Below are 19,182 nucleotides of genomic sequence, written 5' to 3'. Positions count from 1 at the left end.
TCAAATGTTCCTGAAGCTATTAGGCTACTATTGTTTTGTTTCAGCCTCCCACAGTGTTTCATTGTTTTCTGTGCTTCTTTTCGGCAGTAGCTCGTCTGGTACGGACTGAATCAGTGCCATGTGACATCAACAACCCGCTCAGGTACACAGACCTGCACATCAGTCAGACGCTCCCCAAAACCAACAAAATCAACAAGGTAAGTGTAAAAATAAACTGTGTGTTCGAATTTTCAGCTGAACCTGTCCTACATATCACATGTCTTCCATTTTTGGGGGGCTGGGAAAGAGTGTCTTTCTCAGGGGATCATGAAACCGTACCAAAATATCTTGAGCATTATTGATGTTTAAACAGATGGATTTGTTTTGTGCAATAATACAAGGTTTCCATGGTGGTACCAAGATGATGGAACTGTTGTGATCCCGATGTATGAGTTTGGAAATAAGACATTTGAATGCATAACGTTCACCTTTAACTTGCTGGTAAAGGATAAACAAATCATGTGTAAATAACTTTGCAAACAGAGATCGGTCTTATGCGTGTGGTTGCTATTTTCTTGGATATATATATATATATATATACAGTATATAATGTTTTACATTTATCTTGCTTTGAATTTGTTTTTTAAAAACTCTAATTTAAGGGTATTGCCAGTCCCCTGTACTCTCTGAATTGGTCCTCACAGCGTACTACTACTGTTTGTCTTATGAATGAGATGGACGCAGCCGGAAATATGTTAATACGCCCTTTTCTAACTTTGTCAAATTATTCATCACTTCCTGTCTTAGCTCATTATTTTCAAATGTAATTTAGTAAACATCATTTCAAACTATTTTTTCAACAAATACCCTAAATAAAGGCATCAATTCATTTTCTTTTAATTCTTTGGGCGATGAAATAAACTTCCAGAGAGTGGAAGCTTAAAGGTAGGGTATGTAAGTTTGAGAAACCGGCTCGAGATACACTTTTTGTTATATTCCATGGAATGCTCTTAACATCCCGATAGCAATGAATATCTTAAGTGCTTTGACAACAAATCCATAAAAAAATGTCATCTGCGGAACCCGTAATACTGTAAAAAGCAAGACCAATCATCTGAGCCGGCCTGGCTAAAATAACTGGATGGCCTACCTGCCTGTCAGCCTTCCATCTGTGCACAAACTTATCTCGTGCCCTCATTGGTCATGTGCGTGTTCGTAGGTTTTGGAGGAGGGGCTCTGTAAGGAAGTGGCAGATTTTTTCTGGCTGTATATTTTCTAATTCTAGCGCACTCGAGCTGGTTTCTCCAAAATTACCGACCCCACCTTTAAGAAAAATAAAATATAATCAAATGGTAAACATTTTTTTAGCAGTCATTCTGTCATTCCATTGCAAGCTAGAGTCATTTTAAAACCTCTAAAATTCAAGGATGCCCTTCTGGCTGAGATTTTAGGGTGGGCTGCTGGACGAAAGAGTTGTTTGTACATTTGACAACAGCAAAAAACGTTGATGTTTTCTTTTGGTTTGAATGTTCAGACTATGTAATAAATAAAGTGCTTTTTCATCAGCCGGTACAATCCCGACAGGTGTGTTAAATACAACTAATAATGCTATTGATTGTTGTAAAAAGTGGCACAAAAACCTGATTTGGCTTATTAGAATCCATTATGAAGTTATTATTGACCCATTTTTTTTAAATATAATTTGGGTGGAGTCCAGACAGTGTTTGTATTCATAAAATGTCTTTGGTGACGAATAGACTTATTCACAAGTTACATCTTCAGCTGAAGAACTGATTGAGTGTTAGCAAACTTAATTCGTGGCTATGTTGGAGGATCATTGAATGCACCACTGAAGGGAGTTTTAAACAAAGGCTTCCTGTTTTATACACAATGGTAAGATGTCTTTGTCAGAAAAGTAAAGGCAGCATATTGCTCATTGTGATGGATTACCTCTGTCTGGGCCAATTGCACGTCTATGCAAGTTGATTTTTATATTGTACTGATATTAATGAAAGCCAAGTGCTGCCTGGAAGGAGGAAAATCAATCTAGAAACGTGTGGTATGTATAATAAAGTTGAGCGCAAGCACTTTGTATTAAGCAGACAAAAATGTGCGAGAAATAACCACGTTTCTCTTTCCTATCTCTTCCAGGATCACATCCCTATCCCGTATCAGCCAGACTCCAGCAGTAACCCGTCCTCCACCACCTCCTCCACCCCGTCCTCCCCGGCTCCGCCTCTGCCCAGCAGTGCCACGCCCCCCTCGCCCCTGCATCCCTCCCCACAGTCGGCACGGCAACAGAAACAGTTCAACTTGACAGGTATCACAATCAGAGTACCTATAAATACAGAGATATTCAAATATTTTACATGGGAAACAATACATGAAACAATGCACACCAATTTCCCCCTCTATCAGTTCTGAAGCTGATAGAAATGTGATTTATGTAATTTAGCAGATTTGTGGTTGAAACTATTAGATAATAGACTAAAGTTAAATGCTGAATGCTTGACTTTGACTTCTAATTGAGAATTGCTACTTTTACTTAATAATTTGAGTACTTACGTGGTTTGTCGCTAATAAAAAGCAAAGGAAAGAAAAGAATACATTTTGACCTATTAAAGCGCAATATAGAAAGTCAAGCTGGGCACCATAAGTCTTTATTTGTTTACATATTATTCATTTTTGTGGTAAAGATTAGTGTGTACACCACATTCCCCACAATTCATCTACCAATTGATAATGCTTTTCACCTAAAACCAAAAAGGTCCAACTTATGGTACTTCTAGAAGAAAGGGGGTTGCCAAAGTCAGTAAGATACACTGTCACAGAACCATGACCATCTGATTCAAATCTAATAACATCCATCCAATCATTGTTGAGATATTACGTTCTGGACAAAGATGACCAACAGATTGACATTGCCTTCAACAAAATCATGTTGGTTGCGTTGCTAAAAAAGTAAACGTGCTTAATTTTCATGAAACCAATCATGTAAACATACCACTTACATGTAAACCAATAAAAGTTTAGGTTGCCAAATGTATCTCAAAATTACGATATTGTGCTGTATACATGTAGTTACTTTGCTTAAAGCCTGTCAATAAAGGAAGAAAAAACTGATTATAAAAGACAAGAGTTAAAAGGGTTAGTAATCATAAATTAATATTTGAGCGACACATATGTTAAAATTCTAGCAACACCTTGATTTATTATCTGCATATGGACTAATTGTGTAAATACTGAATCAACAATCAACCTTGTAAGATTTGTAAATCCACATCACTCCAGCTCTCCTTTTGTTTTCTTTCCGCAGGCTCCAGTTATTTCAAGTACAAACAACAGTTCATCTTTCCCGGTAAGTACCTCGTAATTGTTCATTGCCCCTACCCATAATACCCTAGAAGCAGCCCAGGAAGAGTATGGAGGAGGAGGACTCCTTTGATGTTGGTGCTGATTTTCATCTCGTCAACATGGCCTGCTTTAAGACTGTCGTCCCCTACACCTACTCGTTGCTTGTCTCATTTGGGTCTCCTAATGACTTGTCAATGCCCTGACTCTTTTCCTTTGCCCACACTGGGACCACACAGTCGTTGCTCATTTGGCAGCCTATTATAGCCCAGACAACCTGGAGTGGTGTGAGGAATAGAACGAGGTGTAATTGAGATCTGGCGAGACAGGGTTTTTGGAAACAAATGAATATACAGCACCCTGGATCTTATTATTGTAGCCACACTGTCTGTTTTCATCTAAATCACAGCAGCTACCTTTATGAGCTGCATAACAACACAGTCGAACACTACCACTTACTGTTAGTCCCGTCAATCTAAAAACCATTACGCTGTAAGTGTAGCTATATTCAAGTCCTATTCAATTTACTGTAAATGCAGGCTCTTTTGTTTTGATAAGAAAATGAAAAACACAATGACAAAAAGCCTCCCAGGGGTAATTCATGTATTCATCCATCATATTTACACAAGCGCTAAATCTAAGTGTCGCTTGAGCATATTCCAACGTACATTTTTGGTGGAAAGAAGGAATACCCTTCAGTCAGTCTGTCGCAAGGGCCACAAACACAGCGGCTGGCAAAGAATCACACCATTGGACATAGAGCCTCCAATCCTTCTGGCTTGCTGGTCTTTGGAGTAAATCCATGAAAAAATCCATGCAGGCATCACACGGAAAACAAAACCACATCCTTCTCAATTTGAGGTCACATGCCAGCTACTAATGCACCGTGCCACAAAGGGAATGTTTTTTTGGTGGCTCACACTGTGCCAACACGGGCTGAAAGCATGGCATGTCTTTAAAAGGTAGATGCCACATCAAATCTGACCTCACTATCATGGAAGCATTCATTTTGAACATGTAGGACAACATGTTCAAAATGAATGCTTCCATGATAAAGCTAACAGAAGGTAACCTGCTCTTTCTTTCTCTGAAGAGATGACACACAGTATGCTCTACATGCTTTCATGGTGATCAAATTAAATACAAATCTTTCTACATGCTTTGAAGACGCATACTCTGAAGGGATATCACATTTCGACACATATATATTGTATTTCTCAGGATTGTATTCCCACTGTGAAGACTTTTCTAAGCTTATTGATATTTCCATACAAATTATGTCTAGAACGTCTGACTCCAATACAAAAGGGTTAGGAGAATGTGAGCATTCCTTTGTGCAGCTAACCTTTTCTCTGCTGCAAACTGCACACCAGGTGCAAAGAAAAGAAACAAAACGTGTTGAATTCCAGCAAACTGTCAGCACTAAGTGATTTGAAATTGCTTCAGTGATGAATTGCCATAAATGCAAAATATATTCCCAATGTATCATGATATGATTTTGGTGTTCTCTAATTGAAATCTTCAAACAATGTGTGGGAATTGACTTTTCTTTGCTGCTTTCACCCCAGGGAAAAGATAGGATTTGATCATGTTTTTACCATGTTAACACGTTTTTTTTTTTTAAATAAGGAGAATCTGGGTTTACACAGGCCTCGAAAAACTTGGACATACAGTTTGTGGAAATGTGGCAATGTGGGCATTTGAATCAAAGTCAAATGTCTGTTGCTCTAAAATATGTTTCCTGGGAGTGAAACTTTTAAATGTATCAATTGCTATTAAGCCGGAACCCCTTTTAATGCAGACTTATCTATTTTAAGATGGAGGTACATACACCTCACCTATAACTGAATTCATTCACTTCCTTTAAAAAAGAAAAATGAACTAAGCAGTTGCACTCAGTAAAGTCTTAGTAAAATATCAATAAAGTATTTTTGACTTTTTTCACAACCCTAATTGAATACAAACAGTCTCACTTTCTAAATGTGGTTCACTACTTAGTTGCTTTAATCTATATGGCAGTTGCTAGTGGTTTAATAAAAACGCCATTAAAACATTGAGGAAATAAATTATTACATCATTTTATATTTAGTAGCGGTGTGTTTCATTGTGCTCCCATAACTTCAGTTGGGACATCAACTGTTCAAATACTTTCGAAAGGTGTCTCGTTATTCAACAAAAAAATGCATCGCTTTGTTCTAACCTGTTTGTTTGATATACAGTATGTTACTCTAATTTCCCCAGATGTTGCTCCAGAAGCTCCTCCAAGCAGAGCACCACAGGTCATCCTGCACCCCGTACTGTCTGAACCAGGGTGAGCAGATCATACATTATAACACGTTATTCATCAAAACCACATGTCTACCTTGGAAGAAATGAAGAAAGTACTTATGATATTCATCATAAGTACTTCTCAGTTATCTTCCTTTCATCTACACGCTCCTTTGTCTCCTCGTCTCCGTGTCCGCTGGTCAGAGGCCAGGTCAAACTTATTGGAGCACAGATATTTGGGTGACAATTTCAATGCGGGAGCCTACATGACGAATACTCTGAATGTCAGCACATCCTTTCGTTCACGCTACACTTGGGATGCCAACTGGATTTTCACTAGCTCTTTGAGGAAGCCACTGGTCACGGGAAAACAACCGGAGAAGGAGGAGGAGTGATGAGATGCCTTTCGACCCCGATGCTAACTGGATCAGAATCTCAATCTATCTTAGAAACAGGGCGAAATTACCCCCCAACTATAGGCAGATGGTCAATTTTGATGAAATATGGACTGTACTTATGATTGTAATGGATTAATCAATAGTAAATAATGTCATTTGTTTTATTTTATGAACATCCACTTGAAGAGGTCCTAGACAGATGATGGCTATTGTTTTAAATGATGCTTAACCCCAGGCTAGTGATGTATTTAGATACAAAATATATTTTTGGCGTCTTCATGCTACATTCTTTAAGCAGCTGTCAGCTTTGAAATAAAAATATGTAAATAAAAGCCCGGAAATATTTATAGCAGAAAATAAAGTACAAAAGGTAATGTAATGCATACATAACAGGAGGCTCTATAGCGTTGGAAAAGACTGGGGTTTTTCAAGGATCACTTAGTGTCAGTAAGCAACAAAGGGTTACCGAAGAATTCAGTTGGTTCTAGTCCATTATGCTACACATGAAAAAGACATGACAGAAGAGAAAAATAGCAATTGTAGTAGAATGAGGTAGGTTTTTCTCATTTGCAACAGGAAAAATGTAATCAAAACATTTTTTGTTTGTTGGGAGCTAATATGGCCGCTATAAGAGTCATGCGATCTGACGTCAAGAACAATATTCCTAACCATGAACAATATGATGTGAGATAGATGATTGTATATTCAGACAGAACTGCCAGATGGTTGTAAAAAAAACAAGATGACAAATATCATAAAACAAGGATTTGTTGTCAACCTTTCAACAACTCCAACTCCAGTGTGGCTTTTCTAGCTAACACCTTTAATAACATGTTGTCTTTGCCTTACATAATAATCACGCTTTAACCTTTATCAAAAGAATGATGTTGACAAAAGTAGACTAGACACACATTTTGTTTCAGAACCCTTTAGGGCCATGTTTTAGCTTTTTAAAAATGGCAATGAAAATATAAAAGCTAACACATTTTCAGGCCGAGGCTAATAGAACAGGTTAATAGTGAAAGTTATATAAAATATGTAATATAGTTAGTGAGAGTTATCAAAAATGCCATTTAGTGTTTCTTAGAGGGGCATCTGTAACACATCCACAAATATTGGATACATCTGGTGTTTGTGACAGCTAGATGATTACATCCAAAATGATCAATGGTCATATATCCTATATGTAATCTACATTATGACAGCGTCATTCAGCGTTACATTTAGAACTTAGATAGTGAAGAAACCTCTTTAAAAAATGCCTTTGAGTCTCTGCTCATTATAATACCATTTCACCATTTCTCACTGACAGTCTCTCGTTCTTTGCCTTTTGACGAATGTGAATACATTAGCACGGGTTATGAAAGCCGTATTCCTCTGATTTAATTAAAGCTATTGTCCCCCCTTTCCCACATCTTTGTATGCTCTTGCAGTGGCAGATAGAGGTTTCTGTGGCCTTAATGGCCTCATTCCAGGGTTAATGAGGGCCTGTCTCGGACCCCAACACCCGGCAGGTACCCCTCATTAGAGCAGAAATCGAAACGTGGTGGGGGCCCCTGGCGCCACAGGAATCACATTATTTTATATGCTGCCTCACCTTTAGTCTTCACCCAGAGTCCAGAAATTGCTTTGCAAACCAGTGTTAATATACCACAGAAAGGTTTTGAGAGGTTACACGCTGATGTTTCACAGCCAGCTCTGTGGACAGAGGAGGGGGGGGTTGAAGAGGGGAAAGCGGGATAATTTGTGTCGTGTCTGTGGCACCCACGGTGTAAGTGATACTGTACATGCCGGGGTCAGAAATTAATAGGGGCTCAGGGCAACAACGCACCTGAAAGTTAATACCGCAAAACGCCTGGGAAATTGATAATTAGAGGCAATTAATTAGTATAAAAGCCTGCATTTCAGTAACTTATTCTCAGTTTAATCTGGAACCAAATTCACAGCCTGATAAATGCTAAGCTAATAAAACTGTTTACCGTCAAGAAAATACCCTGAATAAAGTCCTGACTGATTAAAAAAACTTAAATATCATAATTCTATATCAATCCAAGTCTATTGATAATGGGAAAACAAATCTGGCGGCCGTTTGAGGCTACATTTATTCCTAGCATAACACACCCAAAGCTCTGACCCAACTGTAGGTGATTGAGTTGCATTGTGGGTAATGTTGGCGGTAGGTTTTGAGAACCAGTTCAAATGCATGAGATAAATAGGATGATGATAAAGTATCTCTGGTTTTGCGGCATCAACTTTTGTTTTTGTACTATCCTTGTGTTGAACTGCTCTTTGTGAAACAAGTGATGGTGCAAAGGTGCATGTCTAAAGCTGGTGTTGGCATTGTGTTTCTATGGAGAGCTGTATGTAGCAGGTAGCAGCACAAGCTAGCAAGGGAGGTAACCATAGAAACGAAACCTAACTGGCTATTTTCATCACAAGGCTTTGGCCGTTTCTCAATGTCGAGTAAAGCTGCTGCAGATCAATCAATCAATCGCGAGGATGCTGGCTTGGTAATCGCGTACTTCCAAGTCACTTCCTTCAGAAACGAAGCAAGTATGCTTCCAAGCCAGGGCTTCGGAAAACGAAGAAGAATGGAACAGGCTAACAAGTGTGCCACTCTCTCTAACGGTTTCAACATAAACTGTACCGAAAATAAATACCTCACGATGTCTATTTAATTATGAACTTGCTTTATTTTCACGGAACACATTTTTGGTGATAACAAACAAAGTTAACAAAGTAACATATTATTTACCAACACATGTTCTACACCACTATACTTACATTTAAATGTGTGCTGCGTTGGTTCAGCCATTCTCCGCAAGGGTTTTTGAAATTGGTCCGTGCGCAAAGCATTGTGGGGATTTCAAGGACGCAAAGGCCGTTTCTCAATCTCGAGGAAACTGGCTTCCAAGCCAATATTTCAAGGATACTACGTCATCGAGTGCCGCCGAAGGACTGTTCCAATCTCCAGCATACTTGGAATTCCACCGAGGCCACGTCCTTGGTTTGGGGGTAATTTCGAGGCTTTACATGGCTCCTTCAAATCCCCACAATGCTTTGCGCACGGACCACTTTCAAAAACCCTTGCAGAGAATGGCTGAACCGACGCAGCGCAGCACACATTTAAACGTAAGTATGTTGTGGCGTAGAACATGTGTTGGTAAATATGTTACTTTATTAAATTTGTTTTCACCAAAAATGTGTTCCGTGAAAGTAAAGCAAGTTCATAATTAGATGAGTGGCACACTTGGTAGCCTGTTCCATTCTTCTTTGTTTTCCGAAGCCGTGGCTTGGAAGTATACTTGCTTCGTTTCTGAAGGAAGTGACTTGGAAGTATGCGACTACCAAGCCAGTATCCTTGCGATTGAGAAGCGGCCAAAGTCTACCCATGTGCAGCTATACATCCATGATGTGCAGCCTCGAAATTTCCCCCAAACCAAGGACGCAGCCTCGGTGGAATTCCAAGTATGCTGGATATTGGAACAGTCCTTCGGCGGCACTCGATGATGTAGCATCCTTGAAATATTGGCTTGGAAGCCAGTATCCTCGAGATTGAGAAACGGCCACTATTTCAAGTATACTACGTCATCGAGTGGCGCCGAAGGACTGTTTAAATGCCCAGCATTCGGCGCCACTCGATGACGTAGTATACTTGAAATAGTGGCTCTGCAGTAGCTAGTGAAGTTTAGTTGCTATGGTTACCTTGCTTGCTAGCTTAAGCTGCTACATACAGCTTTCCTCTGATTGTGTGTGTCTAAAGGTCAAAGTTGAAAAATGCGACATTTTAGCACATTGCTTGGCCACAATTTTGAACACTGCGCGACCACGTGGGTTGTGCTTCCCCCTATCCGCCAGCAAAACTCTCTCCATAAAAACGCTGCGACAACTCCAGCATGATCCCTTTACCGCGTATCAGGTGAATGGAGTTTAAATCCATGGAGTACTTTAAATGATTCTTTAAGTTTGGTAAACAAGCCTACACATCAGCAGTATCACTATTCAAACATGGAATTGAACAATACTAAATCCACCAATCACCATTGTAATTGAAGAAAATGGCATTAACAAAGACAGTTAAATAAGATAAGATATACTTTATTCATCCCAAATTTGGAAATGTTTTCGTTGCAGCAGCATGAAAAAAGGTATTGCACATAATAGGAAATAATTACACCAAACAAAGATTTACACATTACACAGAAGTTCTAAAGTTAACCCTTGGTTAGCCCAAGAAGGGGTAAACAGTTATTTCCATGATTTATATCCAGTTGTTCTCCCTCTGAATGACTTTCGTTTCACAACCTCCTCTCATATTGGGAGAAGCAATTGTCTAAATATCTAACATCATAGATGTGACTCATACATATTTATCAGGGCATCGATCAAGTCTGCAACATTCCAGGAGACAAGATATCAAGAATGAATAATTTATACGATATAACAAAACAAAAAGCCATTTAAAAACCTGATTAATGGTGCAAAACACTACATAAATAAAAACAACACATAGGCTCATCAGTTATGAGTGAAAGAGTTTTTTGTCATAGTTTTATTTTCAATTGTATTCTTCTTTCTTTTAGGAATGAGGGCAACCCTTTACTTCAAATCGAAGTTGAGCCTACATCAGACGTAAGTCCTTGTTTTATGATGCTTTTAAATATATGTGAATGTTTTTCATACATCATACTGTGCAACATTTCTGTTAGTAACATCAGTGTAAAATTATTTGTGAATCCAAATGAAGACCGCGTATAGCTCTCACCGTCACTTGTCGTAGTCATTTGCACCGTTCTCTCATTTAGCATAATTTGACTCGGCTCCCCTCCAGGTACGTTTGAGTGAAAAGCAGCAGGAAGGAAAAGATGCAACTCAACGTCATCTCCGTTCTGTAAAAATTAAATATCTTGAGACAATATGATGAAGATTGCCTTGAATAGTATTCCAGCAGGCATCTTTGATTAGGTAATTTTCAATTCTGCAGTATATTATATTTGAAATCAAATCAGAATAAATCAAAAATATTTCCCTCTGGCTGTTTTCCCTTTTCATAAATCTTTTTGAAGTTTATTGGCAATGGCCTAAACAGCAGTGAGTACTTAGAACGAACACAACTTGACAAAAATGATATGCTGTTTTATATAGAGAAAACATATATGTATATATATATATATATATATATATATATATATATATATATATACTGTAGATGTGTATATGCTAGTACATATGCATTGATGAAATCAATGATTCAATGTACTATAATATGACAGAACTCGGTTTTACATTCAGCGAATGAACAACCATGTTTATTTGTGAAACTTCCTTTAGAAGAGGTTTCAGCAGATTTGAATCCTCCAGCTCTCAAAAGTCAAAGTCAACTTTATTGTCAATGTTTCAGTTTGTGTCTACAGACTCAGTGGCATTTGTCAGAATCAAAGCAATTGACATCTTGGTCAAATATTTTATTCACCATACCTGTACATCTGTGAAAAGCAGGCCTACAGCTACAAAAGAACATTTCAATTTCGCTTGATCACAGAACGAGGACGGCAATGACGAGGATTCCGGTGACGAGTTCGAGGAGATGAACCTGTCGCTCCTGTCGGCACGCAACTTCCCGCGCAAGGCCAGCCAGACCAGCATCTTCCTGCAGGAGTGGGACATCCCGTTTGAGCAGCTTGAGATCGGGGAGATGATTGGCAGGGGGCGCTTTGGCAAAGTTTTCCACGGACGCTGGCACGGTGAGGTGGCTATCCGCCTGATCGACATCGAGCGGGACAACGAGGATCAGCTCAAGGCCTTCAAGCGTGAGGTGATGGGTTACCGCAACACTCGCCACGAGAACGTGGTGCTGTTTATGGGGGCCTGCATGAGCCCACCACACCTGGCAATCATCACAAGGTAAGGATAAAGACGTGTTTAAGACGTGTGTTGTGAAATAAACCCCATGGCTGCTGAAGAACTTGCTTTGCTGTTATATCTCCTAGTTACAAGTTTAGTGTGTAACTAAATCTGCAATATATGTCATTTTGTTTTAAGCACCTCCATTTCCATTTTCTATTGCATTGACACAACACACTCATAGCGTCATTTAGTATGCTTATATATTATATTGACTTTTTTAAGTATACTTTTCAAGATTTCAAGTGTGAAAACACTACATACTCAAAGCCTACTTTTGTTATGTTGTACAGAATTGGCAGGCAGAAACACAAGATCAAGAATCATAAAAAAATATAACTATAAAAACACGAAGGAGGTGAGAACAATTATGAAAAGCAGTATATTTTGAGTTTAAGTTAATTTGCCACATTTTAGAATGTAGAGACCGTATAGTATAAATAAAGCATAGCACAGTCATAACAATACATGTTTATAGTATAGAATATAGTACAGGGAACTTTATAATTTATATTAATTTAGTTCTGGGCAATAGACTTGGATACAACATTGCATTGATACAAATAGTAGAGGTTATTAACATGATTTCTAAAATAAATGTTATCATGTCTACAGTAAAAATATTGCAATCCATTTAAAATATAAATATGTATGTGTAAAACTGAGGAGAAAAAGACAGCTGTATCATGCGATGTTGAAATGTTTAATACATAACAATTTCTGATAAAAGCCTAACACTAAGACATATAAGATAAGAAGTGTTTTCACCTTTGTGTATTTCATTCAAGTATATCATTTCTATATAATATATACAAACGAAATACTGCATGTATCCATAAAACATGTTAATTTAATGCATTTGTAATGTCAAAAAATTGTGAACTTTTAGGAGGGCAACGAGTTTAAACTGTCCATACAGATTGATATTCTACATTGAAAGAAAGGGGAGAAAATATGTAATAAAGTATATGTGTTACTTTTTCATGAATACACTAATCCCCATATATTCATTTTTCTGCAATATTATTTGGGAGACTCCTAAAATGAATCACACCTCTAAAAATCATGGTGTGCTCTGCTTCTTAATTTCTTAAGCTGGTCCCTTTTCCCCCTGGGACTCATTTCAGACCAGGCACTGATTGGGCCGCCTCTGGGACAATGAAGCGTGCCACAGAGATTATGATGAGAACAGGCTGCTAGAAGCACTCACATCGCCTGCTGTAGTTGTTTTAACTATAGCGGTTGGAGTGAATCTGCCTGCATAGTGAACAACCTTCAGTATTTTTCTCATGTTTCTACGAGGCTGTGTTACCATCACAAACTATCTAAAACCATCACAAGGAAACATCTCCAGTTTAATTAATTAACTAATAATGTTCAAAAAGAAAGTTGTTTGCCACAGGCTGTGAACAAAGAAGAATGTCTCAATAAGAAAAAGAATCAGCCTCTTTGTATCTTCTCTTTTAATATTTATTTGACAGCAGAACAAATTAACTTTTTCTTCCTACATTCTCTGTTAAGACAGAGAAGAAAGAGTGGGATTTCCAAGCTGGACTCACAGTTTAAAAAGTGATTTCATAAAGCCAATAGTCAAAGAAATGACTCCCTTCTCATTGCATTCACAGTGATGGTAAACAGCTTTTGAATACCGGCTTGACTGATTGATTGATTGAGATGTGTGATTGCAGTTGATGCCTGCTCAAATTGTCGTGAGTGCAGGGGAGATGCCTTCCTGATTGCTGAGAATAATAGCAAATGTCAGTGCAACAGGTGGCTTTGTTATCCACCAATAATCTGCTTCTCCTATCACTCTTTTCAAAAAGTGGACTGGAATGCACTTTCTGATACTCATCGAGATAAATGTGTAATATTAATTGTGGTTTCTTAAGGATGAGAATTTTCAGGGTGCATTAGTGAAACCATAAACATTGATCGTTTAATTTGTCACAAGTGGCAGGGGATCGATTCTGCCTAGTGTACAGAACACAGGGTTATATCTATGATTATAATCTTCTGCACCTTAAAACCCACTGTCTGTCTACACTGCCTGTGTTTTAACATGTTCTTTCTTGTTTTGTTTATTTTTGTTGTTTTTTTATGAAGATTTCTAGTACTGTATGTTGCATGTCTTTATTTGATTGTATTTACTTGTTTAAAATGAAATGTGTCTTTAAGGTGACTTAGGAAATCTGTCCAGGGACTGCAGATGAAAAATAACCTCTTGGCTAACTCTGGCACATTTACAGAAATGTTGCTTAATGTGCACTGCCCCTGTTTGATAAACGTACATACACTGTAGGTGAATTTCAGCTTGTTGAGGTGGCTTTACTATCTTTTTATCAAGCGCTGCCTCTGAGGTATAGCAGTAATTGTTGTCATAAGGTGTATGTAAGGTTTCTACTGAAGTTACACTGAAGCCATAAGCCACATTTGGGTGTTATAAATAGCCAGAGGACAGAGAGCCTCTAAAAATGCAGCTGCTGTCAGGTCAGCGTTGGTAATGAATATGTATGAACTGTTGGCTTCAGGTCCTTTGTTGGTCACCTGCATGGCACAGTTGGGGTTGAGGGCTTCAGGTGTTAGGCGGGGGGGCTGCTGTAGAGCTGTCTATTAATAAGCCGCTTTGAGGCACCCCTCCAGAAATATGACACTACCTCTCACATGGAGGTGTAACAGCCTCACCCTGACACCAAGTGGGCCCGCGTGTCAGTTAGAAATGATGGCATTTCATCCTCCAACAACATCTCGAACTGCAGGTGAAGCCAGTTTATTTGGTTGGCAAAAACACATTTGACATCAAAGATGACTGGTTATATGAAGTGAGAGCAGCTATTTGAGAAGTGAACTAAGAAGATATTGTGTATCTTGTGTCAAAAGTTATATAACAAGCCAAAATTAGCTTGTGTGGTCCTCACGTACGCAAAACCTGGTTGTTACCAAAGTAAACCCTTTTCGATTAATTTTTCACAAGCCACATATATTCCGAACATTTTCACGAGATTTGGCAAATCATAGTAGTAACGTTAAGTGGCCCCCTGAAAGCCACTATCTAAGCTATGGGTAATTGGAATCTATCTTGGAATAAAGCGTGAACATTGTAACGAAAGGGCATTTTCCTTTCTCTTATTCCGCAGGCATGTCTTGAATGCAGCATTGGCAAGGTAAAAAGTAACAATAATATAATTAACAGTACCTTGCAAAAACAATTTAAAAGGATTCGATAAAATACACAAACAAGCTTACATTTAATAAAACTGTATGAACAAAAGAACTAACAGCACAGTTCTAGATGAATAGTCCCAATTTACATTTAATTGAAAACAGTGGCAAAAAAAGCCATAGGCAAGGAAAGTGTATTTATGTTAGATATTTTTAGAAAGCAATTGAGAGGGCTTTACAGAAAAGCATCAAATGAAAAAGACACACGCTGTCAAATGAAATATAAGTACAGTGGAAAACAGTGATTTAAGAGCTGATGGGTTTGCAGAACAAGATACCTGACTGTTCTGTATTGTTATTCGGACAAATGGAAAATGAATTGCAAAAGTTTAAAGACCTAAAATGTCAAATGTTTTGAACTTAATAAAATGATTACATAAGCCTTCACAGTAACACTTGTCCTTGTCCCCCTCTCTCAGCTTGTGTAAAGGCAGGACACTTTATTCCGTGGTGCGGGATGCCAAGGTTGTCCTGGATGTTAACAAAACCAGACAGATCGCACAAGAGATGGTCAAGGTAAAACAACTCTGCACTGATTCCCCGGAACACTTGTGCAGTGCCCATCACATTACAGAAAAGTCATATTCCTCTCTCTCTCTGTCCTCAGGGGATGGGCTACCTCCATGCAAAGGGGATCTTACACAAAGACATGAAGTCCAAAAACGTGTTTTATGACAACGGGAAAGTCGTCATCACCGACTTTGGACTCTTCACCATATCAGGGGTTTTGCAGGCTGGCAGGTAATTATTTTCAGCACACATCTGAGACAGCACAAGGACTTAGGCAGTCATTTGCCTTGGAAACAGAAAGACATTATTTCAACACATGGTATAGGGACTATGACACTTTGAGAGGAGGTATATGGTCTACTTATTCACAAAAAGTAACTTTATTTTGTATTCTTCTTTAGAAGTAAAAGCAGTCTCTAAACATACTGTGCAATCTTTCAAGCAGCACAAATCTTAACAAACCTGATTTTCTTCAGCTTTTGTAACCATTCTTTAACCAATATTATTTTAGCTTTACTACTCAGAAGTGTATTGCCTGGTTTTATGACTGGCTTTAAAGGGGCAATATTATGCTTATTTTCAGGTTCACGATTGTATTTTGTGTCTTTACTGTGACTAGTTTACCTGCTTTAATGTTCAAAAAGCTCTTTATTATTCTCATACTGCCTGTGCTGACCCACCACTTTTCACCCTCTGTCTGAAACCAGAGTCCAGTCTGCTCTGATTGGTTAGCTGTCCAGCTCTGTTATGATTGGTAAACCGCTTAGAGATGTACCGCCCCTTAGCCTATCACGTACAATGTTTTGGAGTGCTAGTCAATAGAAGCAAGAGTGGTCCTTAGTGATGTCACTATGTTACAGGAGGACACAATGGAGTCTAATAAAGGCATTTTGGGGTTTTAAGCCTTAACCGACCATTTAAATGCACAGAAAGCTATATAACACACTAAAAGAAAGGGAATACCCCAAAGAGCATAATAGGGCCCCTTGTAAAAAGAAATAGAGGAGCAACACCTCTTTTTGGTTGGATCAACAGCATTGGATGTTGGGTAATGACATGAGATGGCACTACGCCTCAAATGTCACTGAAAGCTCAACTTTTTCTTGGCAATATTACATCTTTGCTGTAAGTATAACATCACTTAATAACCCTTAATCGTCTTCAGTAACCGTTATCATATGAGAAACTCCTTCTCAACCCTTGAAGGACACAAACAGTGTTAAAGAGTTGCGTTAACAGACAGACACAGACTGCACAAACAGAGCTATAAACAGCTATAAATTGGTTCTCGCTTCAAAAAAGAATATTTTTTCTCTCATATACCATGTCATGGCTGAAAACAACAAATCATATAGTTTATCCAGTTGTGATTGACCTCATGAGGCCATGACTTTCATCCTTAACCCTTCAGAAGTTCTTTGGAAGTGAAAGACAGACCTGCGGGCTTTCTGAATACGCCTTCATCTGCAGGCCAAGCAGGATCGTTTTAACAGTACACTTTCCAAGTATGTAATCAGACAAATAACATACCTGACTTCGTTTGACATTTTACATTGTCGACAAGCAGGTTACAGCACCTACAAAAACATGTAGTTTTTGGAAGTTGAGCTTCTAAACCTTACAATTAAGTTGTCAAGTGAAGAAAATACTGTAGGTGTGAGGGTAAGGTGATGGGAGATCTAGAATAACACACACTTCATTGTTGTACATAGATACTTGAATAGTGTTCCTTGAACTGTGTCTGACCTACAGAACTGAGCTGTTATTGTAACAATATGCCAGTGATGCAGCTGAAAAACCCAAAGTGTTCATACTTTTCTTGAAAAATAATTGAATGCAACATCATCCAATTATCTTATTATGTCTATCTGCAAAGACAATGTAGTATAATGAAAAAGCGACAACAAACATCTTTACTGTGGCTTGGCAGAATGGTAAATAAGATCAATAAACCCTGACATGTCCTCTCTATGTTTCCTCGTCCTGCAGCCGAAGAGAAGACAAACTGAGGATCCCCAACGGCTGGCTGTGTCACCTGGCCCCAGAAATAATCGAGCAGCTCTCCCCAGAGACAGAGGAGGACAAGCTTCCCTTCTCCAAACAGTCGGATGTCTTTGCTTTTGGGTATGTGTCATCTCAGCTGAAGCCCTCCTGTGTGTTTTCTTTACAGACAATATGCCAAAGCCTGATGTTGGTCGATCTTCGCCCACTGTTGACAGAGAGGGTAAACAAAACCCAAATATTCGTGCAAAATAAATTCTTTCTTACTTTTCTACAGAGCAGCACCCAAAAACTCCACATCACATGACGAAAAGGCGACTCTCATTAACACGTTTCCAGATCTCATTATAGATTTTCACTGCTTACTGCTTTATTTAATGAGAGCAGGATTAAACGTTTTAAAACTTAATTGCTTGAAATTTATCTGATTTTGACATTTACACCCCTTGGTCCAATATGACAGATTTTGGGGAGGATCATATATCCTCAGGAACAGTGAAGACCCCCGACTTACCGCATCTCCTTTATGAATGAACCTTTAGTTACAGTGGTGATGGGGACTCAAATTGTCAACTGGCAACTGGAAGAGAGCAAGATATTGGAGAAACTCTTTGAAGTAGATACAGAGCTCTCTGACTTGTGATTGGTTCCCCGATGTTGGTGCAAGAGAAGGTTGGAAGCTTAGTTTTGTTTTTAAAGAGTTATCTTTTAGAATTTTAAACTGTTGTATAATTACAGGAAAAAGGAAAATTGTGTGAATGTTGAGGATTCAATAGACATAATTTAATTTATTAGGCAGAGGAGTGACTCCATCAGATTTGCAAAGGAAGCTGATTTTCGATTATATATGTTCTAAACCTCATTTTTACGTCCCGGCTCGTGGAAAGTAACATAGAACCAGTTGGAAATTGGTAAATGACAAGTTGTTTATTGAGGGAGCTCAATACAATTGGCAACAAGCAGCCACAATCAAAACAAAAGGCCACTAAGGCACCGGCTCAAATAAACAACAAAAGGAACTAAGGAAGACTCTTTAAATAAGAGTTTTAACAAGTTAGTACACAAACAAAAGAAAACCTCACTTCTAAAGTGGGAAAAGGAATTGGGCTAACGAAAATAGGCTGTTATAAAACACAACCTGGGGACAAGTTAAAAACAGTTAACGTTGTACTAAAGATAAGTAGATTTACAAGTATAGGCACAAAATACGCAAACAACTAAGTGAACCACTGTTAACGGGGCTATCACAAAATGTACAGAGGGAGTAACGAGAGACGTCTGCCACAGATTCAGACCTCTGGCTTTTAGAAGCTTTTTCATTTTGGCTTCACAACATTAGTTGTGTGTGGTAGTTTGTTTACTAGGTGTACGTCTCAGCTGCACAGGAGGTTATGGGGTTTGATGAGTGTCAGGCAACAACAAGCGGTTTCTGGGAATTGAAAAGTAGAACTCAACCTCGATCAATATAGCATCTAAGGAAAAGAACATTACAATCTTCTCCATTCATTTAAAGTAAACATATATTGTGACTGCAAAGAAAGACAAGCTGGAA

General features: G+C 38.5%; 1 protein-coding gene across 3 annotated transcripts in view; it reads left to right on the top strand.

Moving 5' to 3' along the window:
- ksr2 (kinase suppressor of ras 2) overlaps window positions 1–19,182 on the top strand; it is a 103,591-nt gene that overhangs the window by 72,281 nt on the left and 12,128 nt on the right. For all 3 annotated transcript variants that reach the window (XM_079687773.1, XM_079687774.1, XM_079687772.1), the window contains 9 exons: window positions 88–197; window positions 2,131–2,299; window positions 3,296–3,337; window positions 5,572–5,641; window positions 10,580–10,628; window positions 11,539–11,900; window positions 15,539–15,635; window positions 15,727–15,860; window positions 17,619–17,753. In XM_079687773.1, the coding sequence (XP_079543899.1) occupies window positions 88–197; window positions 2,131–2,299; window positions 3,296–3,337; window positions 5,572–5,641; window positions 10,580–10,628; window positions 11,539–11,900; window positions 15,539–15,635; window positions 15,727–15,860; window positions 17,619–17,753 (1,168 nt within the window). The remainder of the gene's footprint in view (window positions 1–87; window positions 198–2,130; window positions 2,300–3,295; window positions 3,338–5,571; window positions 5,642–10,579; window positions 10,629–11,538; window positions 11,901–15,538; window positions 15,636–15,726; window positions 15,861–17,618; window positions 17,754–19,182) is intronic.

This window comes from Notothenia rossii (genome assembly GCF_949606895.1).
Source record: "Notothenia rossii genome assembly, chromosome: 6".
NCBI lineage: Eukaryota > Metazoa > Chordata > Actinopteri > Perciformes > Nototheniidae > Notothenia > Notothenia rossii.
Note: the sequence above shows the minus strand (reverse complement) of the source record. Positions and strands in the feature narration are given on the sequence as shown.